This window comes from Bos mutus, chromosome 1 (assembly GCF_027580195.1).
Source record: "Bos mutus isolate GX-2022 chromosome 1, NWIPB_WYAK_1.1, whole genome shotgun sequence".
NCBI classification, from domain to species: Eukaryota; Metazoa; Chordata; class Mammalia; order Artiodactyla; family Bovidae; genus Bos; species Bos mutus.
Genome location: NC_091617.1, coordinates 14,240,209 through 14,267,434, shown reverse-complemented (window position 1 = coordinate 14,267,434; position 27,226 = coordinate 14,240,209). Strand labels below are relative to the sequence as shown.

General features: G+C 33.9%; 1 protein-coding gene across 2 annotated transcripts in view; it reads left to right on the top strand.

The window, feature by feature from the left end:
- The window catches only part of NCAM2 (neural cell adhesion molecule 2), a 568,041-nt gene that overhangs the window by 451,331 nt on the left and 89,484 nt on the right, over positions 1-27,226 (top strand). For both annotated transcript variants that reach the window (XM_005895596.2, XM_070367501.1), the window contains exons 10-12: positions 5,651-5,838; positions 10,403-10,499; positions 21,638-21,811. In XM_005895596.2, coding sequence (XP_005895658.2) covers positions 5,651-5,838; positions 10,403-10,499; positions 21,638-21,811 — 459 coding nt within the window. The remainder of the gene's footprint in view (positions 1-5,650; positions 5,839-10,402; positions 10,500-21,637; positions 21,812-27,226) is intronic.

The window sequence follows — 27,226 nt, the reverse complement described above, 5'->3', positions numbered from 1 at the left end:
AACTCTGAGTACAAAGACAAGTAGGGATTTATAGCCAATGAAGCAGAGTGACAGGAGTCAATGGATGAAAAATTATTGAGAAGAACTTGATTAAATTTCAAGGAGAATACAATTCTTACTAAACTGACCTAATAGGGTTCTTCTAAAAGCAGGCTATGGACATATACATTAAGGAACTTGACCAGATATTGACAGTAATCAGCTATCAAGGGTGGAAGGAGTTTCACTAAACTGACTTAGCAGCATTCCCTTTTAAAGGTAAATCAGAGACAGAGCTAAGGACAAAGACCATATAAAAAGTGGGTTCTATGTAAGCCTGACTAAAGCTTTATCAAGGAGGGAATTTTTGCCACTTCCCTTGATTCTCATTGAAAGAAAGTCTTTACCTTCCTATCCAGTGAATGACATATTTTAATTTGTCACTATTCAGGTTTCTCTTATTTTTCTTATCAACTCTGCTCAATTGAAAAATGTGTTCTTCTAATAAAGTATTTCCATTCATTATAGTTTGTAAAATATTTTAATTCAAAAGTTAATATGATTGAGGGGACATACAATGCCTTAAGAGATGCTTTGAGAATTTTACATTTCATGTAGTCATGAATTAACATGAAATGCAAAGAATGCAACTTCAAGGTGAAAATTTGTCCATGCCTGTCTTTTTTTCTGTCTATAAATTATCAAGTCTGATCTTTCCACAGTTCTACTTATGAAATGTTCCCTTCCCATCCTCTAAATTTTTTAAATGCCATAAGTTATTTCCTCTGTACAACATTTGAAGCCTTTCATGATGTGAAAGCCATACTTTTTTGAAAATTAAAATTCTTGATTTGATTATCATCATGAGATATGGCTACATATTTTAGCCTAAAGTCTTCGTGTGTTGCCTCAGCCAGTCACATCCTTTTTCAGAAAGTTGCCCCATATCAACTGCTCAATTTCATTAATATGCCATCCTGTGCCAATGAATACTGCTGCTTTGCTACTGTCTTGACATTTGCATAGCATACAATGTACAGGAATTTATTTTCTGTTTTATTATAGATAGAATTTATCAATATTTTCCTGCCTCATACCTCAAATACATTTTTTAATGTGGCTTTTAGCATAGCATATATTTCCTGTAGCACATTTGCATTCGGCATCAGTAATTCCAAATTAAATTCCCACTGAGATCATCAGGCAAGCAATTAGTGGCAATTGCTTGCTTTTATAGAGTAGTCAAATCATGCCCAAAGTTTATGGCTAAATTATAATAATATAATACACATACACACAGATGCTATATTTTGGACGGAGTAGACTGTAAATCAGGTGTTAATAGTTACATTAACGTGTGATTTTCATATTGGGCTACATATACATGCAGCTATACTATTTATAAACCTCTCCCTAGAATTATAAGAGATTATATTTCATATATATTAACCAGTAATAAAATATTTTATAGATAGAGCTAGAGATAGAAATGGATATAGACTTAGCTTTTGACTTTAAATATCAGGAAGTTTGTCTTCTCTTACAGTTACACCCCAAATATATTCTTAGATTTTTCACTGAATCTTCCCAGGTCATGAAAAAGGTGTTTTTTTTTTTTTCCCTCTCTCCTTCAAAATACCTTCCGTTCATTTTAACTGAACCATTGGGTTAAATTTACTGACAATATCCAGTAAATTTGGTGTGTGGTTTTTGAGAACCAAGTAAGCATCTTACATTTAATAAGCCATCAGGTATGTGGTCATGACCAAGACAAATCTTTTTTATTAAAGTAAAATTGACCTACAACATTTTATTAGTTTTACTGTACAACATAGTGATTTGTCATTTTTATGCATTAGGAAATGATCACAAGGATAAGTCTAGTTATCACCATACAAATTATTAGTAAATTATTGCCTATATTCCTAAGGCCATCCATATATTACACCCCTGAGACTTTATAACTGGAAGTACGTTCCTTTGATCTCCTCCCCCTATTTTGCTCATGCCTCCAACCACGCCCACCACCCCCCCCCCCCCCCGCAACAACTGACAAATTGTTTTCTGTATCTATGAGCCTGTTTCTATTTTTGTTATGTTTGTTCATTTTGTTTCTCTGATTTCACATGTAAGTGAAATCACATGGTATTTGTCTTTCTCTGTCTGACTTAGTTCACTTAGCACAATATCCTTTGGGTTCATCCAAGTTGTTACAGATGGCAAAATTTCATTCTTTTTTAAGGCTCAGTTTCAAGGCTGAATAACACTATATATTCTTTGTTAAACCCAAAATATTTAGACCACTTGGTAGAGAAGTAATCATATAGGTTATTCTGTCAGGTCAGTTAATTTCTCTTTCTTAGTTCTTGCCTCATTGCAACAAAACGTGAAATGCCGGACTAAAGGTTTTAAAACAACACACAGATTACAGCTCAGTTCAGCTCAAGCCGACAAATCTTTTATTAGACAGACACTTCCAACATATGCGAGCAGGCTTACCCCAAAGGAGTCCTCCTCTTTTCCCTCTTGGTTTCCCCCTTTTTTACTTCCGTTCTCCTCCTTTTGGTTATGCTCTGTGCAAAATAGGGCTTGTACCCACTACCAATCAATGAGAGGGAATACAAATGGGCATATGCTCAAGACCGATTGATGAAATTGCAAGTTATATTTCAGTAGGCTCTGTTGTTTATGTCTTCCCATATTCAATCTGTTATGTGTTAGTTGCTCAGGCATGTCTGACTCTTTGCGGCTCCATGAACTGTAGCCCTACAGGCTCCTCTGTCCATGGGATTCTCCAGGGAAGAACATTGGAATGGGTTGCCATTCCCTTCTCACCGGATCTTTACAACCCATGGGTCAAACCTGGGTCTCCCACATTGCTGAAAGATTCTTTACCATCTGAGCCACCAGGGAAGGCCCACTCAGTCTGTTATCCTTAATGGGCTCCTTGCTACAAAAGGTTACTTGGAGAAGCCTCTGAGATTAGGTTACATCTACTGTGTGCCTAGGGTCCACATGCAGGAGTTGGAGAAGTGTCTCTGGTTGTTTTGTAGCATATCTGTGAGTTTTGGGTGTGTCTGGAATGGATTTCAGAGACCAACTTACATCACCTTCAGCCAGGCCATCCCTCATTGCTCATGAATAACTTCCTTCCTAACAATTCCATTTCCTACTACAGTGATGAGGGAAAGCATAGGATCTGTGGGAACACAAAGTAGTGAACCTAACCCACAACTGAATGTTGTGGAAAAGCAATGTTAAGTTAGTGTGGAGCTTAGTTTTGAAGGCAGCCAGGTAGAGGGAAGGGCAGGCACATTGCAAGGTGAGGGAAAACCACCAGAAGATATGTCTGTAATATTTAGCAAAGTGCCAATATGAGTCACTGTTTATCCAGTCCTCTTTTGAGAGCCATTAAGTTGTTTTGAACTTTATTATTAAAACAATGTGCTAAAAGTCCTTTATATTAACATTTGATAATGCTTATACTTCTTTTCTCTGGAGAGATATTTAAGACTGCACTGCAGAATCTTAAGGCTTTTTTGTTCCTGAGGAATTGTCCCAATTTTTTTTCTCTTCAGCAATGTACGATAAAGTCCATGTAACCAAAATGCTGCTAGTACTTGATATTATAAATCTGTTCCTGGGTTGAATAGAAATTCAACTGACCCTGGTTAAAATTACCCCAGATCATCCCATACCTACAACTTAGTACTAGAATAAGCTTGATAGCTTTTACTCCAGAGACCTCATTCTTAATAACAGAATAACACCTTCCTCACAGGTTATTAAAAAAATACAATAAAATAAAATGTATAAACTTACTGTCATATATAAAGTATTCAATAAGAATGTCATACTTCTATATGATTTTGGCATTAAAAACATACAGTAAAACATACATAGGACAAGGATATTTAAATAATTATCTATGCATTTGTACCAGAGATTGTAATTCTTACATTATATATCTGATATATAATCTGCTGATATAACAAAATTGGGAGCAGGTCATTATTAAGTAATTTGAGTAGTAAAGCAAAACTTCTAATTTGTACAATTTTAAATTAATAACTTATCAGGGATATTAAGTTCTAGATAGTTAAAATTAGTAACAAGAATAATCAGTTTAAATACCAGGAACAACAACAACAACAAATATATCAGCAGCATTTTAGCTAACACTTTGTTTCAGTTCAGTTCAGTTGCTGAACTGAACTCTTTGCAACCCCCTGGGCTGCAGCAGGCCAGGCTTCCCTGTCCATCACCAACTTCTGGAGCTTACTCAAACTCATGTCCATCAAGTCAGTGAAGACATCCAACCATCTCAGACTCTGTCATCCCCTTCTCCTACTGCTCTCAATCTTTCCCAGCATCAGGGTCTTCTCCAGTGAATCAGTTATTTGCATCAGGTGGCCAAAGTATTGGAGCTTCAGTTCAGTATCAGTCCTTCAAATGAATATTCAGTACTGATTTCCTTTAGGATTGACTGGTTTGATCCCCTTGCAGTCCAAGGGACTCTCAAGAGTCTTCTCCAACATCACAGTTCAAAAGCATGACTTTTTTGGTGCTCTGCTTTCTTTATGGTCCAACTCACATCCATATATTGCTACTGGAAAAAAAAACATCTTTGACTATATGGACTTTTGTTGGTAAAGTAATGTCTCTGCTTTTTAATATGCTATCTATGTTTGTCATAGTTTTTCTTCCAGGGAGCAAATGTCTTGTAATTTCATGGCTGCAGTTACCATCTGCAGTGATTTTGGAGCCCAGGACAATAAAGTCTGTCACTGTTTCCATTGTTTCACCGTCAATTTACTATGAAGTTATGGGACTGGATGCCATAATCATAGCACTTATTTTAGGATTATGTTTTTTGTTTAAAAATTGTAAATATGAATCCTTTCAATTATATAGTCAGGCTACTGAGGCTCAGAAAAGTCATAGTTGATTGGCATTTGGGCTCCATCATACTTCTAGAATGGAACAAAACAAAAACATGTCTATGTAGCACAACTAGGTTTTGCAGTTAGGTTTTTACAATGAAATAATATTTTTTTTCTCTTTCTCTCACCTATAATTATAATGGTCTGGTGTAGGGGCCTGAAAATTAAAATAGCATTATAGGAGCTAAAATTCAAATTAACTATTGTTGATTAATTTAAAACATACCTTCTTATTTAATACTGAAAAAGTCACTTTAGGAAATAATTGTTGTGACATTACCATTTAAATTTTATGTCTGCTTTAACAATTTTATAGGAGAAATTATATAACTAAGCCAAGGCTGAAAAATGACATAAGACCATAGATTTTATTGTTTTATCCTAAATTCTCACTTGTAATGAAAGTTGTTCCAGGAATATATTTCACATATGTAGAGAGCCATTAACTTGCTGGATGGAAATTTTTGTCAGATTATTAAAAGCAAACAACTGTTAGTGTTAATATTTCATATTTTAATAATTGGCCAACTTTGAATACTTTATATTAAAATGATTTGATGAATCAGTCAAATTATATATTTTTATGAGTTCTAAAATCACATATTAAATATATGCAATTAGAATTACTGTGGCTTTTTTTGTAGTCAATAATGATTAATATTGTTTATACTAATTAAATGACTATCTTAAAGAAAATGTCTATAATGTTATATTGTATTGCTTTACAGATGCTCCCAAGTTCATATCAAATCAAACAATTTATTACTCTTGGGAAGGAAATCCAATAAATATAAGCTGTGATGTGAAATCAAATCCACCAGCATCAGTCCATTGGAGAAGAGAGAAATTAGTCTTGCCAGCTAAAAACACCACTAATTTAAAGACATATAGCACAGGGAGAAAAATAATATTAGAGGTAAGTCTTCATTATATATCAACAAATTGTATTATTTTGGCAGTTATCTACTATTTTAGAATATATTTAAGTATCTTGATATATAAATTATCTATAATTCTATCCTATATTATACATATACCATGTTGTGTATATTTCATGTTTATTTGCTTAAAGAGAAATTTTATGCATTTGGGGCATTGTCAATTAATGGTTAGTGTCTCACTATTTACTTATATGGGCTTACTTATATAGATATATGGCTATACAGCAAAAGTCATTATATTTCATGAATTTATATTTTAAAAAAACAATTGTATCACGGAAAAGTAGGGAGAAAGAATGAATAGTTTGTAAGTTTTTGAGGGCCAAAGTTCAATTTCAGTGTTGCTACTAGGCATTGAGTTTGTGATTACATCATCCTGCTTCCTGGATCAGCATATATAAATGCTATCTGCTGGCTACATATTTACAAGTTCCTAAATAAACCTGATTTGCTTGTTCATTGCCTCATTTCATTTTATATTTTATATTAAGGTTGTAGATAATTGTTTTTATACTGCCGAGTACCTGGCCTTTAAATTCTGTTTGAATACAGTATCTTTTATTTATTAATTGTAGATTATGTTTGTATATCAATTTCTAATGTTTATCTATGACAATGATCATCAGTCCTTCTAATTTATGATGCTTTCATAACAACTGAGAATCTTTCTCAAATAGCACGTTTAGCTAGAAAGATGCTATATTTTCTCTACTAGTTCAATATACATAAATTTTAATAATGCTTGTTTTACAATAACATTTGATATCTTTATTGCATTAACTTAAAAGTGTTCTCACTGGTGCCCTGTTAACTCTTTCACCTAGTAACTGGACTTAGTAAAACATTTGTTTGATGGAATGATTTCAGTATCACTTCCACCAAATGTTTGGATAATTGATTATCAGAACATTTTGTCTAAATCTATTTCAAATACATTTTTTTTGTATCTGTATTATAAGTATTTATTGGCAAATTGACAGAGAACTCAGTTTCACAAAGACTTTTGACCAGATTCAACTGCAATTTTTCGTATTTAACCATAGAAAATTGAGGTTAGGTTTGGGAGAGTGTATTAGTGTGATAGGGCTGCCGTAACAAAATAACACAGACTGGGTGGCTTAAAAAATAGAAACTATAATTTTTCGCACATTTCTGGAAGCTAGAAGTCCAATATCCAGGTGCCAGAAGGACTGGTTTATTGCAAGTCTCTCCTTGGTTTGTGGATGGATGTCTTCTCACTGTTACTCATATAACCTTCCCTCAGTGTAGGCAGAAAAAGAAGAGAAAATGCTCCAATGTCTTTTCTTCTTATAAGAATACCAGGCCCCACTCTTGTGATCTCCTTTGCCTTCTTAAAGTCCCTACCTCCAAATATAGTCACATTAGAGATTAGGGTTTCAGAATTTGATTTTTGTCAATAGCCATGATTCAGTCCAGAACAGGTAGATTTACATTCATGTTTAAATGACAGAGTAATCTGTAATTTCAGCTTGACTTCATCTTGCCACTTTTCAGATTCTGGAATAGCTCATAATTCTTCATAGTTGATATGAGCAATGATTTATAAATTGACATTTAAGTATTTTATTAATATAAAGTTCTCATGTCATTTCTGCCAGAATGCCATTTCTCTCAATGCAAAAGTCAAAACTAAGCAATTTTTGCTTATACATAGCCAAGGAACCTGTTTCTTAGGGCACTGACCTTGAGCATAAAATTTTTATGTGTATACTATTTTCAAAAATTAAGTTTAAATCCTGAATAAATAATACAGATGTATAACAAAAACAACTTAATACACTAAAGCAAAATAACAATAACAACAATAAGAAGAATCAGTAATAATGTTACTAATTTTGAATTAGTAGCATATATAGTTCCATAGGATGTACATTATAATGATTTTTCTCTATAAATTATTATAGTAGTTACATAATTGCTAATACTTAAGAACATATAAAAATAAAAATAAATTTTCCAATTAATAATAATCTGGTTAATAGTAGATTCCTTGAATTAACAGTTTTTTCCTTTGATTACATACATATGTTCATTTTTAATGTGAATTTAAAAAATAACAAAACATTCTATAAATCCTTTTGGTTCTTGCCAATAAATGTATTTCTCAAGGCCTTACAGATTTAGTCATTTGTTTTCCCTAAGTGTTCCCCTGAGGTAATAGGACAGCTTTTTAATATTTGAGAAAATTTGATTCAGAAAGTTTCTAATAGGTAGACTGGAATAATATTCTGCCCTTAAGTGTTTAGGAAAGAACTTACAAATTCCTTTATTAACATTGTTCTCTCAGTTAATATTTTGGTGTTAAAAACTACACTTGGTATTTTATAATGTTCTATCAAAGCCCAACATCTGAAGTAAACTTGAATTATTTTAACTGCATATTAAAATATGAAGTAGTATCCTAAGTAGATGTTTCTAGTACTTATTGAATAAATACAAGTAACATTTTATATATTAAACATAGTTAATATGAATATATATGAATTATATACCTTTGTTATATATTATTATGCATTTTGATAAAATTATCTATTATTTCACTATGCTGGCATTGAACTTTTAAAAACCACTTGTTGGACTCTACTGCTTTCCTAGAATATACGAAATAGGCTGGAAGGGGACATGATTTGGCCCAGTTGTGTGATCTGTGTTTTTTTAATAGTCTGTGCTACTAGGGATCGTTTCTCTATTTGTTAATCATAGAGCATGATAAAGAAACTACTTATTTCGGCTAAAATTACAAAGGCTTTGTCTTTTGATAAGTGAACTCCCAGGAACATAAAATCAAAGCTGAACTGAGCCTTTTAAAATGTGTTCCAGTTAAAATAGGTATATTTAAGTTACTTTATGGATCTTAAGGAACTGTACAATAGTCAGGATTCTTTGTCACATCCGTCCTGTATTTGCATTGCCTTTATTCAGTACACATTCTTCCCTTTGAGATATACAAATGACTTTCTCATATATTTGTAGAATAAAGACATTTTTAGTAAACTTTCTGAGTAGTAAAATTGTTTTCTAGTTAAGTTAACCTAGCTTATTATAACCTGAATATATGAAAAATTAATATTTTAGTCATTTAAAAGTACTTATATATGGGCTGTTAAAGCTTCTAGTCCTTAGAGCTATAATCTATTCCTAGATGGACATCTGACTAGAAGATGAATGACACGGCTTTTTGTACCCTTTCAGAATTATCACCTTCAATGGACTTCCAAATTGCACTTGTAGTTAATAGCCTCCCATTATCACAAAACCATTTTCCCCTTTTGGGATAGACTTGAAATTAACAGCAACTCTTTTGTACGCTTATTCTCTCTTAATAACAGTTACTGGAATTGAAAATTATATCTTTACGATCACCAAATCTCTTTTCTGAATTGATACTTCAGAATTTTCGTACATTAGAATTACAGGGTTGGTCCCACTGTTCAACAATAGAATCCCAGAAGGTTAACTTAATTATGGATTTCAAGTGTGTAAGGACTGAGGTCAACTATTTTCCACCTAAACTGAAAGAGAATGATAGGAATTGAACAACAATAGGGGCAAGATACATTATTAGATACCAAGATACTATGCCTGCCAACAGGGATTGGTACACAGGGAAATATTTTCTTGCAAAATACCTTCCTGAAAGATTTTTATTTTAAATATATCCTCACCATTTCTTAATATTTTATGTTTAATAAAATCATAAGAGGAAGAGAAAGCTGTGGTATTTTGAACCTTTCTTAAACTTTAAACCTGCCTGATGGAAGACAGCAAGGTAGAAAACAGAGTTAACAATGCTTTTGTTACAAGATTCCTATTTTTAGTCATTTGTAGCAATTGCAGAATATGTATTTTTCAATCGGTACTATTTTCTGTACTTTACATATATAAATATCTGATGATTTTTCGCTTGAATACATGTAACAAAAAGGTAGTATTTATCTACTTAATAAATCGATAGACTAGCTGTAATTTACCTGGTCCTATGGTGGGTTAGTGGAGAAGGCAATGGCACCCCACTCCAGTACTCTTGCCTGGAAAATCCCACGGACAGAGGAGCCTGGTGGGCTGCAGTACATGGAGTCGCTGGGAGTCGGACAGGAATGAGCAACTTCACTTTCACTTTTCACTTACATGCATTGGAGAAGGAAATGGCAGCCCACTCCAGTGTTCTTGCCTGGAGAATCCCAGGGATGGGGGAGCCTGGTGGGCTGCAGTCTATGGGGTCACACAGAGTCGGACACGACTGAAGCCACTTAGCAGCAGCATGGTGGGTTAGAGTCCATGGGGTCGCAAAGAGTTGAACAGGACTGAGCACCTAAGCACATGGACACACATGGATAGTACAAAACTATGGATTATATCTTAAAAGGAGAGAATGCTTACTTGATACAGAAAAAAGAGTTATGACAAGTTTTCAGTAATTGTATATATATGAAGATGATAGTGATGCTACAGACTATTTTAAAACTTCTGTGATATTGTTTTAAAATTGTGAAACTTTTATTATTATAATTATTTTAGATTGCACCTACATCCGATAATGACTTTGGACGATATAATTGCACAGCTACTAATCGTATAGGAACAAGATTTCAAGAGTATATTCTTGCTTTGGCTGGTAAGTATAACGTAGTAATTTCTGATATCTCATAAAACATTTCCTGAAGTAAATAGTTTTTATATTTTCATAATCCTGATACAGGTTACTATGAGAAAGATAGAACTGGTGCTTAAAATATTGTAACAGTTCTATATGATACAGTGAGGGCTTAGATTGTATTCACTAATCAAGATTAGTTTTCATTCTGATTCCCCCAACTTTATATATGACACATCTACGAAAGTGTTAGGAAACATATGTCTTAAGAAATCAAACTATATTCACGTAAAGTAAAAATCTTGTCAAAAATACCAATAAAATATATCTTTAGAGAAATTAAAATTAATCTGTTTTAAAATTCTAAATTGAAAGAATAAACAGTAACTTTATTGTTAAAATTTAGAGTTATGTAATTTGCTGAAATATGTTTCATTTTGTATATATAAAAACATTCCAGTTCTTCCCTTAAAGCTTAAATATATATAGGTAAAATATCATGCAGGTTAAAGTTTACCTTAACTAGAAATCTAGCTATGTTTTTATTTGTATTTATATTATATATATTTATATTTATGTATATATATAAACACATATAGATTTTGCCATTAGTACAAGACTAGTTAGAAATCTGGAAATATCCATGTTTATACTTGTAAAGTTCAGATGATGTAAATATAATTTATTGTCTTCTAGGTCCAGGTAGGGAAATATCAGAAAATCATTATACTATTATATTTTAATAGAATAAATAACTTTCATGAAAATATTTTGAAACTTTTTCAAATAAATTATATAATATAAAATATTAAATAAATTATATAAAGTTAAATTATATAGCTGTAATTTTATATTGTTATGAAGTATTTCTTTTGATATGTAGATATATCTTAAAGTCATTAGTTGTGAAGATCAAAAGGGAAATTTAAAAGTTATGAAGCTGATAATAATCAAATTATTATGTAACTGGAAAACCTGCTCTTCTCCAATTCAAGTTTTATTGTACTACATTATGGGTAAAGGAAGAGAAGGATTCTGTGGAGAGTTTTTAGGGAAGGAAATGATAAGGAAAAAGTTAAAATTAGAAGGAGTTAATATAGAAAGGAAAAGAGGCAGAAAATGATGAAATAAGGGAGAATATAAACCAGAGTGTACTGTCTACCAGGAAGTCATTAGAAAACTAATCTCAATGAAAATCATAGGAAGTAGACTGCATGCAGTTAGTCATATGAATAAATCTTTGTACAAGCAAACTAAATTCTAGAAAATGAAATGTGCTAAATCACATCAAATTCATTTATAATAAATTGAAGTATTAATTGTAGTAATGAGAAGCATCCACTACTCATGTCAATTCCAAGCTTTAGAAAATTAGGCAAATGTCCTTGTAGAAACTGTTTATAAATAATATCTAGACATATGATTGCTATATATATTATAGTTAATATAATATAAATATATTAACATTGATGTACTATTATATATTGCTTTTTTGAAAAATGACCCCATTTTCTATAAGGTAGAACTTGATAAATGACCTTTTAAAATTTTTTTTAGTTTTTGGAAATTCATAATTCAAGAAACTATGAAATATAGAACATTATACTGATGAGATTTAAAGTCTTATTGAATTCATTACATAATATCTATGCAGTTTCATATGTCATGTATTTCCAAAATATATTCTCTATTCTTCCTTTCTTTTCTTCTTTTTTTTTTCCTCCTGAATAATTAAGTCCTACATCTGGCTTCCCTGGTGGCTCAGATGGTAAACAATTTGCCTGCAATGCAGGAGACCCAGGTTCAATCCCTGGGTTGGGAATATCCCCTGGAAGGAAATGGAGGCAATCCACTGCAGTATTCTTGCCTGGAGAGTTCCATGGATGGAGGAGCCTGGTGGGCTACAGTCCATGGGGTCACAAAGAGTCAGACATGACTGAGTGACTAACATTTTCGCTTTCATTTTTCACATCTGAGCAAAGTGGGTATTTTTTTGTGGATAGGGTAGGGCATGGCAATCCAGCATATGATGTTTAACACTGAATGTAGTGAATGGAGTTAAATGGTTTTCATTTGTTCAGTGTGAGGTGTTGGAGGTCAGGCTCGGTGAAAGGATGTGCCTGTTTTAAGACAGAGACAGCAACCCAGAGAAGAGTATGGGAGCCTGATCAGAGTAAGGAGAGTTTTCAATAAAGAAATGGGGGCAGTGATGAATGATTAATTTCTGAAGTTTGTAGGGTTAGCATGGCTAATATAGCATGGCTAATAAAATCAATATAATTATCTCACCTTTGGGGAAGAGATCAGTAAATGCAAAAATTAGAATGATCCACAGTTGATGATTGGGTATTGGGAGTACTCTGGTCTTGTGTACATAGCTGGATAGAGAAAAGAAGTGGAGGTGTGTGTGTATGTGTTCAACCACTTCTACAGGGAGCTTCCTTTTGCCAGGAATGTGATTTAGAAAAGAATGTTTAAGATAATTCTACACACTGAGAGAACTTGAGAGCTACAACATCCCAGTAACAAAAGAGCATGCTTGGCAGCCAGATCTTAATCTTTAAATATCATTCTTCACTATGAGTGTTGTCAAAGCTATGGTTTTTCCAGTAGTCATGTGAGAGTTAGAACATAAAGAAGGCTCAGCACCAGAATTTGATACTTTTGAATTGTGGTGCTGGAGAAACTCTTAAGAATCCCTTGGACAGCAAGGAGATCAAAACAGTCAATCCTAAAGGAAATCAACCCAAAATGTACATTGTAAGGACTGATGCTGAAGCTAAAGCTCTAATACTTTGGCCACCTGATGCGAAGACTGGACTCATTGGAAAAAGACCGTCACGCTGAGAAAGACTGAAGGCAAATGGTGGAAATGGTAGCAGATATAGAGTCAGTGACTCAATGGCCATGGATTTGAGCAAACTCCAGGAAATAGTGAAGGACAGGGAAGCCTGGCGAGCTGCAGTCCTTGGGGTCGTAAAGATTTGGACATGACCTAGCAACTGAACAATAACAGCAGCTGAGAGTAGCTAGGTCTCTTTTTAAAACTGGCTAATTCTAGGACATCATAGATGATGAATGCACAGTAGTATCTGATACTGGGATAACAATCTTATTTATTATGGACATTGTATTTTATTAAACAATTCATAAATTTCACTTGATTTGCCACTTTTTTCCTTCAAGTCTTTTCCTACCTCCTTTTTTCACACAAGCTAATACTAGGAGACCTGCTGAGGTCTCCTGCACTATGCTTCACAGCTGATTTGTTTTAATCTCAGTTCAGGACTCTGTACTTACCCCTATTAAATTTCATCTTGTCCATTTGAGCTCATCCTTTTAACTTACTGAGATCTTGTCAAATCCAATATTTTTGCTCTCTTTCCAGGATTGATTTAATTCACAAATACCATGAGGCAGTCATTTGCATTTTTACCTATGTCATGGTTCAGTCTATGCAAGTCATTTTTAAGAATAGAGACCTTCTTACAGGTTAAATTGGATCAATTGAACAGAATTCTGTTGATATGTAATTATTGTCAATCTACTTGCCCTTGTACCTGGACTACATTTTATCTAGACCCTTGTTCCATAAAATATGAAAGCAGCTTGAAATCAGTTCATTGGAAAATACACTTTCTCCAACTAAATATAAAACTAAGTTTCTCTTCAGTTCAGTTCAGTTCAGTCGCTCAGTCGTGTCTGACCCTTTTCGACCACATGAACCGCAGCAGGCCAGGCCTCCTGTCCATCACCAACTCCAGAGTTCACCCATCTCCATTGAGTCAGTGATGCCATCCAACCATCTCATCCTCTGTCGTCTCCTTCTCCTCCTGCCCTCAGTCTTTCCCAGCATCAGGGTCTTTTCAAATGAGTCAGCCCTTTGCATCACGTGGCCAAAGTATTGGAGTTTCAGCTTGAAAATCAGTCCTACCAATGAACACCCAGGATTGATCTCCTTTAGGATAGACTGGTTGGATCTCCTTGCAGTCCAAGGGGCTCTCAAGAGTCTTACTTCTCCAATACCACAGTTCAAAAGCATCAATTCTTTGACACTCATCTTTCTTTATAGTCCAACTCTCACAGCCATACATGAACACTGGAAAAACCATAGCTTTAACTAGATGGACCTTTGTTGGCAAAGTAATGTCTCTGCTTTTTAGTATCCTATCTAGGTTAGTCATAACTTTCCTTCCAAGGAGTTCAGTTCAGTTCAGTCGCTCAGTCATGTCTGACTCTTTGCGACCCCATGAATCACAGCCGCCAGGCCTCCCTGTCCATCACCAATTCTGGAGTTCACTCAAACTCAAGTCCATCGAGTCGGTGATGCCATCCAGCCATCTCATCCTCTGTCGTCCCCTACTCCTCCTGCCCCAATCCCTCCCAGCATCAGAGTCTTTTCCAATGAGTCAACTCTTCGCATGAGGTGGCCAAAGTACTGGAGTTTCAGCTTTAGCATCATTCCTTCCAAAGAACACTCAGAACTGATCTCCTTTAGAATGAACAGGTTGGATCTCCTTGAAGTCCAGGGGACTCTCAAGAGTCTTCTCCAGCACCACAGTTCAAAAGCATTAATTCTTCAGCACTCAGCTTTCTTCACAGTCCAACTCTCACATCCATACATGACCACTGGAAAAACCATAGCCTTGACTAGACGGACCTTTGTTGGCAAAGTAATATCTCTGCTTTTGAATAATAGTATCTAGGTTGGTCATAACTTTCCTTCCAAGGAGTAAGCGTCTTTTAATTTCATGGCTGCAGTCACCATCTGCAGTGATTTTGGAGCCCAGAAAAATGAAGTCAGCCACTGTTTCCTCATCTATTTGGCATGAAGATATGTGACTGGATGCCATGATCTTAGTTTTCTAAATGTTGAGTTTTAATATGTAATTTTCAATATGTATTATTTAATATGTAAGTTTCTCTTACATAATCAATTTTGAGATATCTAACCTGAAAAATCTACATCTTTCTCTTTTTTCCTATACTATAAGGGAAAGTTTTGTCTTTGAAAATTACCTGGCTTATAGTAGATTTAGATGAATTATTGAATGTATTAAGGGTTCAAAATGCGTCATTTGATTTGCTTATGAGTCATAGTTGTGTGTATGTGCTTAGTCGCTCTGTCGTGTCTGACTCTTTGCAACCTCATGGACTGCAGCCCCCAGGCTGTAGAGTACCTGACAGTTATAAAAGTAAATGAACAAATAAAATTGAAAACAATTATTCAGAAGTTTAGTGTCACTACCTGTGAGGAGAAAATTTTAAACATATGTGATCAAATGATGTTAAAAGATCAATAGAATAATGATTTGATTTGGAATTTGGAGCAAACCAGGTGGGTAATGATATGAGGAATTTACAGTTTCAGATGTGCTACAGATTGGCTATAATGTTAGATTAAGCTCACAATTGAAATAGGAAAAATATATAAAATTTATTGTAAATAATGTGGCCACTCAGAGCCAAAGCAGATGAAAGCCATTTCAGCATTATCCTTGAGGTGAATGCAGTTGATATATACACTCTGCATGGTAGGGTCTTACTAAATCTAGGAAACTCAATTCTTTATATGAGAATTCCCTTAATATTTGGGACCTTTATCAGGTGGAGATTGATAAATAAACCAGGAAATAATATTTTAATATGGAGACATGGGTGGTTATAAATTTATTTGAGAAACAGGGGAGAGGGAAGGCATGAGATAGCCACCAGTCTTCTGACTTCAAGGTCTTAATATACCTCAAGTGAGGTCCAAAGTCAAGTCTGCAACTGCTTATCAGAGGTCAAGAAACTTTGCAGTCAAGCTACCCTTCTACTGATTTCACAGCCCCCGGCACCAGAAATTGAATAGACTGTGGAGTAAGGAGTCGAGGTACTTCTGTAATCCACATCTGTATGTCCTCTTGTCCACATGCGCCTGCTCAGAAGAATAGGAATGACACTCACACTGGTTTAGCATGTTAAACCATGAGGATGTGCCACTCATCCTAAATGCCTTTATGGTGGTAACAACCATAGCAGCAAGTGAGCCCAGGGAATAAAGATTTTAGCCTTCCATTTCTTTTGGTAAAGAGGAGTAGCATAGTGATAGAAATGGAGGAGGGGTATCATATGAAAGTATTTGAGATAAGGATTCAAACACCATTTTAGAAAAATTGATTACAAATATTAAGAAAAAATATTTTAAAATTCTTACAAGATTGACAAATTGTTCTGATTGATCTAAGTTAAGTGATACTATACCCTCACTGCTGGGGAAAGAGCTGAGTCAGTGTCTCTGAACCACTGTATCTTAATTGCCATTTTCCCAGCAATCCAGGAAACCAAAGTTTCAGAAGTAAAGATGTTGGGGTAGAAACTCAAAACAGCTAAGTTGTGTGATAGGGAAACTAAAGAGCTTGTTGTCTGAGAAGGGAGTAGAACTGCAGAAATCTTTTTAATTCATCGTAATAAGACAGAGAAGAAAGCGAGACTGAAAGTCCAAAGAAAAATAAAAGGAAGAGAAGAGCTCCCTGATGACAGTGTTCTGCAGAAAAGTAAAAGTAATATTATTCCAAGATGAAGAGTTTGGCCTTGGAAAAATCAGAGGTTGGATATCCATGAATCCAGAAGTGATAGGGTGCAATATGAGGGAATGAACATCATGATTTCTATAAGCCCCTACCTAATCCTGACTCCTGAAGAAATACTGTTTTTTAATCTCATGATTCATAATCAAGTTGAAAATGTTTTTTAAAAATTTACTTACCCAAATTATCCTTTATAAGTACATTATATTCTTCAACTCTTTTCCTCCACATGAATATCTTGGGGCATGTGCTTTCAAGATTCTGCTTTATAGGGAGTATCTTCATTTTAGGATGCTGTTTTGTTGTTGGGCAGGGGAACATAATATTTGATGTATTGTTTTGAATTTGTTTCCAAATATCTATGTGTATCTATCTATATATATATATATATATATATATATATATAGAGAGAGAGAGAGAGAGATACATATAGATATGTATATATAAATATACATACACATATATATCTGCTTATTGCCCTCTTCCTTATTAATCAGGTTGTTTATACTCTAACTTTACTTACTAGTTCCATTTTATTTAATTGTATTGTTTTATTTTATCAGAATTAAAGTCAGAGAACAACTCCTCTTATTATTCCTTTACCTGTTACAACATATAAATGATTACCAAGAAAGATTTTTTATGTTTTTTCCTTTATACTTTGATCAAACTATGACCTTAGATATATGCTTAAATATCAAAATTTACATCAATGTTATTTAGACACTGAGAGCTGTTTTAAAGAAAGGGTAAGTGGAATGATATTTGTAAATACCCTGTGATATATATCCCCATTAACTTACCCGCACAACAGCAACTTTAATGCTGTTATTATTAACATTTTGCTTAAAATAAAACTGATACTAAATGAGTTTTATTTGCCTAGAATCATACATCAACTTCACAGATGGTCCCTATGTGACTCCTAGACTGTGACAGCAACTCTTTGCTACTACACACAGCAAAAATTTCTAAGCTGAATCTCAGTATTGTATCTTTTACCGACCACTTGACTGAATATTGAAAGATGTCAGTGGATACAAAATAAAGTGATAGTAAGAATGTGGTTATCAGGGAAGGATAGCAAAACTATGATGACTAATATTTACTAAGTGCTTATTATTAATATATTTCAGGTTCTGGTTTACATGTTTTTCATTACTTAATGCAAGTAACATCCCTAGCGTGGACGTTATTCTAATCTCCATTTTGGGGAGAAAAATACTGACTGTGGAAAAGATTAACAGACATGTCCAAGGTTGCAGCTGACAAAAGGCCAGACTTTGAATTTATAGATTCTGATGATATATATCCAGGCTTTTCACCCAATCCTATGTTGGTACTAGTAGAGATGAAAAGTAAATATAAATAGTTTGTACAATTATCCTTTTTATTCATTTAGTGATAGGTGGCATCCTTTAGTTATTGAGATGGAATGACGGGAGCATTGTGAATGAAATTCAACATCCACAATCCCCATTTGAAACAGTGGGTTGTATTTGATCATCTTTTAAAATATGATCTTTTGCTTGAATACACCCAGTGAGGTTAGATATTTCAGGATCTTGAAAGCCAGACAGAAAAGTCTAAGTTTGAGGTTGTAAAGAGGAAGAAGTTCCTGAATATCTCCTCAGGAAAGTAACGTGATCAGAGTGGTGCTTTAGAAATATTGATTTTGCATTTCCATGCCATATGGATTCAAACTTGGTGGGCTGTCCAACAGAAGAGGAAGCTGAGAGCCACTAATGGCATTTCAGGAAGAAGCATATGGGGCATGGGCTTTGGAGTTCACAGTGCAAGCAGGAATGAAAAGATTTTGTTATTCAGTTGCTAAGTGGTATCTGACTCTTTGAGACACCAAGGACTGTAGCACGCCAGGCTTCCCTGTCCTTCACCATCTCACGGAATTTTCTCATCTCAAGAATTAAAATGCAAGAAAAATAAGAATAACTTTGTGACTAATGCTGATGTATATATCAGAGGTAGGATCAAGAATGAATGTGATTATGAAACAATTGAGAAAGTGGAGAGAAGAATTAGAGGTGTTAGTTTAGATGTCAGGCACTATTTACTTGGCCAAAATCTGTACCTCTATATCATATTTTTAATTGATGAAAATTGTAATTTATCATATATTTCCTGAGGCCTGAGTATAGCCCATCACTTTTTTTCAACAGTTCATCTGTGTATATATGTATGTATATATGCTTGCATGTATAAATTGTGTATAGCAAATATTTTTTCCCTTTCCTCAAGAAATTCATAATTTAGTAGCCATTGGGTGGTTGGACATATAAAATCAGATTTTATCTAAAAAAAGATTTTAGAGCTTCAAATTACAAGCACACTTTTCTTTTTAGTCAGGTAAGAGAAAGAAGAGGCCAACAAAAAATAAATATAAATGAAAACCAAGCTAAGAGTCAAGAGGTCTGAGAATAGATAGAAAAAATACCCACTCACCTATACTTTTGTGATGGTACATTTATGCTAAGATTAAAGGTTCAGTTGGTGTACCATATCAGAGTATACAGCTTAGCAAATGGTGCATACTTCTGTACTAAGGGTAAGAACCCCAAACTGTGTACATACCATAGGGTCAAAGGTGGGAGCCCTTTGACCCTCTCTCTGCATGCGTGCTCAGTCTCAGTTATGTCCAACTCTTTGCGACCTCTGGGCAGTATCCCACCAGGCTCCTCTGTCCATGGGATTGTCCAGGCGAGAATACTGAAGCAGATTACCATTTCCTGCTCTAGGGGATCTTCCTGACTCAGGGATCAAACCTACGTCTCCTGCATTGGCAGGCAGATTCTTTACCTCTGAACCACCTGGGAGGCTCTTCCAGCCTCCACTAGTACTTAAAAACTTTTCTTTTGAAATGTGCCCTCAAACTAAATATTATTGCTGTGATGCCCAACTTAGTCCTAATTGATGTTACAGAGTCACTCAACACGGGCTCAGTCTTATGTGGAACAATCAATGTGTGTTTGTTTTCCCTCTTCTGCATACTTTAGATCAAACCTACAGATGAAAAGAAACTGGTTATAACCTAGTGATTAAAGAAACTTTTCTTTACCATCTAAGCCACCAGGAAGCTTATATATGACAGCTTAAATAAATTATTAAGATAACTTAAAATATCTATTTCCAGGTAATATTTTCATAGTTGTATGACTTTGGGATGCATCCATATTCTGCATATTTATTTCTGAACCTTAGAGTTTTAGTATAATGCACTTCATAGGACTGCCAAATAATTTGCAATCACTAATTAGACCTGAAATGTACACTGTTGCATTTCTTTACAATATTAATATCCAAAAGGCCATAAACCTGACCTCTTGGCTCTTGTCCAGTGTCATTTGTAAAACATATTTTTATGTGATCTACAGTGCTCTCTTTTAACTCTAGCAAATAAGGCACATTTGACTCTTGACAGCCATTAGAGATTTTTATATGAATGTTTGATTATACTGAATCAAAAATTTACAATTACTGCATTATTTTCAATCAAGTGATTTTCGTTTTGTAAAGTTTATTACTGAGATGGAAGTATATACTTAATTTACATATTTATAAAATACCTATATATAATTTACCTAAATTGTATATATTTCTAATCTTTATGATTTTTTTCAAATGTGATATTGAAGAAAGACTGAGACTGAGAGACAGAAGGGACAGAGAGAAATTCCTTTAATGTTTAACATGTCTCTAATTGCTCATGTTTTCAGAGCAGAGGTTTCATTGATTTCCTCATCAAGACTTTTTTCTCTCTTACACTCTCCTGTTGCTTGTTTGGCCTTTCAGATAATTCTTTACAAGGCTTTGTGTACTAGAAAATACAATGAAGTTTCACCCAAAGGTGCTCAAGGGTATCTTCTTGTGTTTGAAGTAATATGAGTAAAGGATTATTACAAAGCACATAGAAAAAAGATTTTTTAACTGTTTCCTTTAATTGCAGGGATTAAAATGTAAATATCTCAACTAAAGGATTAAAACTTAAATATGTAACATTATTTTAATTAAATGATTCATAAGGAAAATTTTAAAAGATAGTTTAAAGCTTTATTTATTTCATAATGACAATTTCTCTAAACATTTGCCCAATTATTAATATAATTTTATAAACAAAAATAAATCTCACATTTTCACTAAAGATAATTATTTATGTTCATAATTCAATAAAATCTGGTTTTCTTATATTTTACTTGTACCTGCCTTCTCTCTCTCTCTCTCTCTCACACACACACACACACACACACACACACATACACTCAGGAACTTGTTTTTCTTGAATGGAAATAAAATGCTTATATTGGATAGTAAAGACAGAAGTAAAACTTCCCTTAATAAATGAAATTTGATATTGAATTTACTATTTTCTACAGCAATAAACATGAACCAGTGTATACTTTCCTGTAATTTGAAGATATCATTCAGTGGTTTGTGCAAGCTTTGTAATTCAAATATATTAAGTGATAGAGGCAGCAATTTTCATTTATTCCTAGTTCTCAGAGCACCATAAATCTTAATAATGGCCATCCACATTACCTGGGTTATATTTCCTTTGTTTTTATTCCTTTGTAGATGTTCCATCAAGTCCCTATGGAGTGAAGATTATAGAGCTGTCACAGACCACAGCCAAGGTTTCTTTCAGCAAGCCGGACTCCCATGGAGGTGTGCCTATTAATCACTATCAAGTGGATGTCAAAGAAGTGGCATCAGAAACCTGGAAAATAGTACGCTCCCATGGAGTTCAAAGTGAGTCAATGATTTCAAAGCATGTTGGTTAATCCAAGCTCATCTTCAATATACCTGAATGATTAGCTTTTTATTTTCCCTTCAATGTGCTATTTTTATTTTAATGAGATAGGATGGGGAGACATTCCCACTGTCCTGTTCTTCTTCAGAATTCATTAATAAAGAGTAGAAAATGTTCCATCTTTAGTAAAGTTTAAAGAGTTTTAGGAATTCTCTGGAGGTCCAGTGATTGGGACTCAGCACTTTCACTGCCATGGCCTGGAGTTCAGTCACTGGTTGGGGAACTAAGATCCCATGAGCTGCGTGGTGTGGCCAAAACTAAGATTTAAAAAATAAGAATTGAGCAAAATCACCAAAGTTTAATTCCAAGGGGAAAAAGATTGTATTTAAACTTTGGGTTTTGGAAAAGAAATTGGTGACATGTTACACTTGAAAGCTGAATATTATCAGTTATCAAATTTCATTTATTAATAATATTTCTTTCACAAGTAGGTATGAAAGTCATACTGTAAAATATAGATGCCTTGCATATATACTTATGAAGCCACCTATACAACTTGACCTCGCATGCTAACATTTACTTCAAAATTATGTTTGAAAAACTCAGATTTTTTACTGAGAGTCATGACATTTTGATTAATAGAATTAGCTAAATCTGAGAAGTTAAAACAGTTTACAACACTTCTTTCCACTTATGTAGAATTTCATCATATGAATGTGTGATATTTCTGCCATTATTAGAAGAAACTAAATAGGAAACAATAGTAAATTAACAGATTGGGGCTCTGTTAATTGGGATATACTGCTTCCCTGGTGGCTCAGAGAGTAAAGAATCTGGCCTGCAGTGCAGGAGACCCAGGTTCCAATCCTCAGTGGGGAAAATGCCCTGAAGAATAGAATGGCAATCCACTCCAGTGTTCTTGCCTGGAGAATTCCATGGACAGATGAGCCTGGCGGGCTACAGTCCATGGGATCACAGACTCAGACATGACTGAGCGACTTAGACACATACGCACAATTGGGACATAGAATAACATCTTGTGGCCAAAAAAGATAGTATAAACTAGTAAAGAAAGTACTGTTGCATAGTTTCCCTCTGCTGGCTCTGCCTTGACCCTAACATGTATGGTGTAACATGTATGGTTTCTATGAAAGGCATGAACCTTCCTGTGACGGTGTCCTAGTAGACAATGGAGACAGAACAGATAAAATCACTCTAGACTCACCTGTGTTGAGTTGGCACAGATATGAAGACAAGAAATGTCAAGTCTGGACATTATAGAAATTGCACTTAGCAGAATATTTACATTGCCAGACCCTCCACAAGCTGGGTAATCCCACTGGGATTACCAACCCTAGCAATCTAGAATATGTGTGTCTGGCATTTGTTCTTCCTTTAGCAAGGAGATGTACCATTTTCATAAAGATATGGTAAAGATATAAAATAGAATAAAGATCAGAATAGCAAATGCTTTATACTAATAGAAATATGAAATGTGGAATGCATAATGATGGTTATGTTTGCTATAAAATTTACATCAATAATTTGACTTTTAGAATATATGAGATAGTTTAGACTTAAACTTTCTGCCTTAAGCACACATATTTCATTGAGTCACTATAGTTTACTTTAAAAGGGATACTTCAATCTTGCTCTCATGTTCTTCACTAGACAAGTTTAGGTGCTTTTAACAATGCCTAGAATTATTCTTTTACCCTGGCCAACCCACAATATCCTCTCACAATCACACCTGCTTTGGAAGTGATTTCAAGCTAAAATTCTCTCTTCCCTAGAATGAGTGGCAAGAAAGGAACTGCATATTTCTTAATTATATTGCATTTATATTTTAATATAGGCACTAATGACAGTCACTCAGTCATGTCTACACCTGTGGCAAACCCTAACTATCTTCTGTCTGAGTTACTCCCAGGCATCTTAGCTAAAATGTCCATATTTACTATATCCTCTTTATCATATATCTATTTAAAATAAAATTTAAAAGGCTGATTTCATTTCATAGACCTCAAAATTTTGTTGAAGTTTGAATTGTGAGACATAATAAAATCTGTGTGTGTATCTATGTATAGTTATGAATATGTATATACACAAACCTCAGAATTTGCGATCTTATTTAGCATTATTTTTTTAATTGTTTTCCATTGCAAAGTATTTCGGAGAAGGCAATGGCACCCCACTCTAGTACTCTTGCCTGGAAAATCCATGGACAGAGGAGCCTGGTAGGCTGCAGTCCATGGGGTCGCTAAGAGTCAGGAACAACTGAGCGACTTCACTTTCACTTTTCACTTTCATGCGTTGGAGAAGGAAATGGCAACCCACTCCAGTGTTCTTGCCTGGAGAATCCCAGGGACAGGGAAGCCTGGTGGGCTGCTGTCTCTGGGGTCACACAGAGTCAGACACGACTGAAGTGACTTAGCAGCAGCAGCAGCAGCAAAGTATTTATCTACTTTGAAGATGTGTTAAGGGACTCGTATATTTTTGAATAATGAAAAAATGATATTACTATATATTTGTTTTATAATTTGTGCTAATCATTCATCTTAAACTTTGAGATTTTTATGAACATAATCGTACTCATTGCCTTTGAGGCATTTCTTAGAAGATTGATTTAGGTTTATCTGTATAAAGGTAGGTGCATATGGTCATGAACGTTTCAGCTACTGCATCTTTTTGCCCTCAGAGTGGTTTTCTTCTTCTAATTTACATTAGTTTAGTGTCTGTTTAGTTACTTTTCCATGTATCTACAATACATTATATACTATTCATGTATCTGATTCCAATTGCCAATATCATAGTGAAAGTGAAGTCGCTCAGTCATGTCCTACTCTTTGTGACCCCATGGACTGTAGTCTACAATGCTCCTCCATCCATGGGATTTTCCAGGCAAGAGTACTAGAGTGGGTTGCCGCTTCCTTCTCCAGAGGATCTTCCCAACCCGGGGATCGAACCTGGGTCTCCCACATTGTAGGCAGATGCTTTACCATCTGAGCCACCAGGGAAGTCACCTAGACATAAATATCAGCTCTTGCTTGATTGTAATGTCATTCAATAGGAAATTTCCTGTTAGTGAATTGTAACTCTAAATGACTTATTAATTAATCTTCTGTGAATTTCAGTTGCTAACTCTGCACCTGGCTTAGAGGGCAATTGAAGACTAGACCTATTATTATATTCTTTGTCAGGGCTTAACTAAACCCTTACTGATCATCCCAATCATTGATGTGACACAAAACTAATTTTCAAAACATAGAGAATTATGAGCAAATCAGATATCAAAACCTGAACTATTCAAAAATGGAATGTGAGTCATCCTAACATTTAATTATGAGTGAAAATCATGTATTACAGGTGGAGTAAGACTTTTTGACTGGGAGGGCTATATGACATACTCATTGCCATATCATTTAACATTTTGTAAGTGTTAATATATACCTCATTGGGCACAAATTAAGAGAAAATAATAATCTTGCAAACTTGCTACTCAGTTTTCAGTCTTCAAGATGAAAATGGAAAATTAATATTTTAAAATATCAAGCTCTTTTTAACAGAGAAGAAAATAATTCTCTCAAATAGCATAATCTATTTCTATTGATTTGTGAAATGTTTAGAAACACACATAAAATCACAGCTAGAATCACACAAGAAGTCCTTCCAGTGTAAACCAAAATTATTATACACTTTGCTTTATTTAGGTCTAAGCTTATAGTAGAATTTCCCTTTGTTACTGAAAATAAGGGAGATAAGTTTTATTTGAACATAAGAGCACTTTCTCAATAAAAATTCAATGAAACTTTTACTTTCTGAGTTCTTGCCTTTTTAACTAATCAAGGAATATAATAATTGACTATAATTTGAAAATAAATACCGGTTGGATTTTTCAATCCTTTCATTGCATAGTTCCATTGAACTTTAAATGTGGTTTTGCAGGATGCAATTTCATTGTGTGTATTTTAATTTTTTGATGGCAAATTTAACATTAAAGTATTTATTTTGAAAACATTACAGTTAAGATTATGTGCATGCTTCATGTTACATATAATTCAAAACTTTTTATGCAGGTTTTAGTGTTAGTGAAAAAATCTGTTTTAATTAAAATTTGAAAGAAAAAACATCAATTTATATGGTATAAAAAGCCATTTCTTCTTTGAAAAGTAACATTTAATAAGCATATTTTTCAAAATTGTTTTGAAGTATTTGTTTGGATTTATAACATATAAGTCTATGTCTGATAGATCAGCAAACTTTTGAATATAAGCTTAAACTGAAGTAGATTGAAGATTAGTACCATCCTACTATATATTTTTTTCACTGTAACATTTATATTTTTAGTTTGTTATCAATTTTAAATTTCTAAATCCTTCATGATAGTCTGTTGTCAAAGTTGTTTCTGCTCCCTGATTTTCTCCTAGACTTACTTTGTTGTTGTTTTTATTTATTTTATTCTCTGTCATTCATACTGGAAACTTTTCTCAAATATCTGGTGATCCTTGTCTAGACGTGTATACTAAAAAGTGAGAGAAAAAACCACTTGGTGTTGTTTGCAAAGACAGGGCTTCTCAGCCTTGTGATCAGTTTGTTCAACAGCTCCTGGATTCTTCACTGGTGATTGAGGAGCATATTGTATATGTATAACGCTATGTCTACAGCATACATAATATTGGAAGAGGCCATGATTCTATTATATTGTCAATTAATTTTTAATGAAAATGTACAGATTAGGCCTCTTTCAATCTGAATGTAAAACTCAGAATAATCATTAGTGGAAACACTTTATTAATGTTACTAAATATAAAAATTTCTTCCATGGTCATTGTTGAGTATGAAACGTTTCTGCTTTTGTTAGTATTTTAAAAGAATGCCAGTGATTATTTAAAATATAGAATAAAAATAATGAGAATGAATATCATAATTCAACAAAATTAATCCCATACATGTATTTCCTCAAATGCGTTTTGCCATATTTGATGTTATCTAACTTGTCACATTCCTAAATTTATGAGAAATTTTCTATGTTATGTTGTGGTAGCATTAAAAATAAAGAAATCATTAATATATTTTTTCTACTTAAAACTTCCTTTTATATATATATATTTTTTTTTTGAAACACACCTCAGAACCTATCCCTGAATATAATGTGAGCATACTTTTAGGTCCTTTCTGTCTCTGCTTCTTTCAAACCATATACACAGTGGTTTATTTTAACTAAAAATGAATTTCCTTTTTTCCTTCTTATCTTTGTTTTTTTTTTTCTTTTGTGTGTATGTTCTTAAAGTTCATATTACTATGTATTTTTTGTTTTATTATATTTTAGCAGATATCTTTCATAATCATTGAGTAAAGGATTCATGTGATACAGTGATATGAATCTATGATAGCCCGTTCATGTTTGAAGAGCT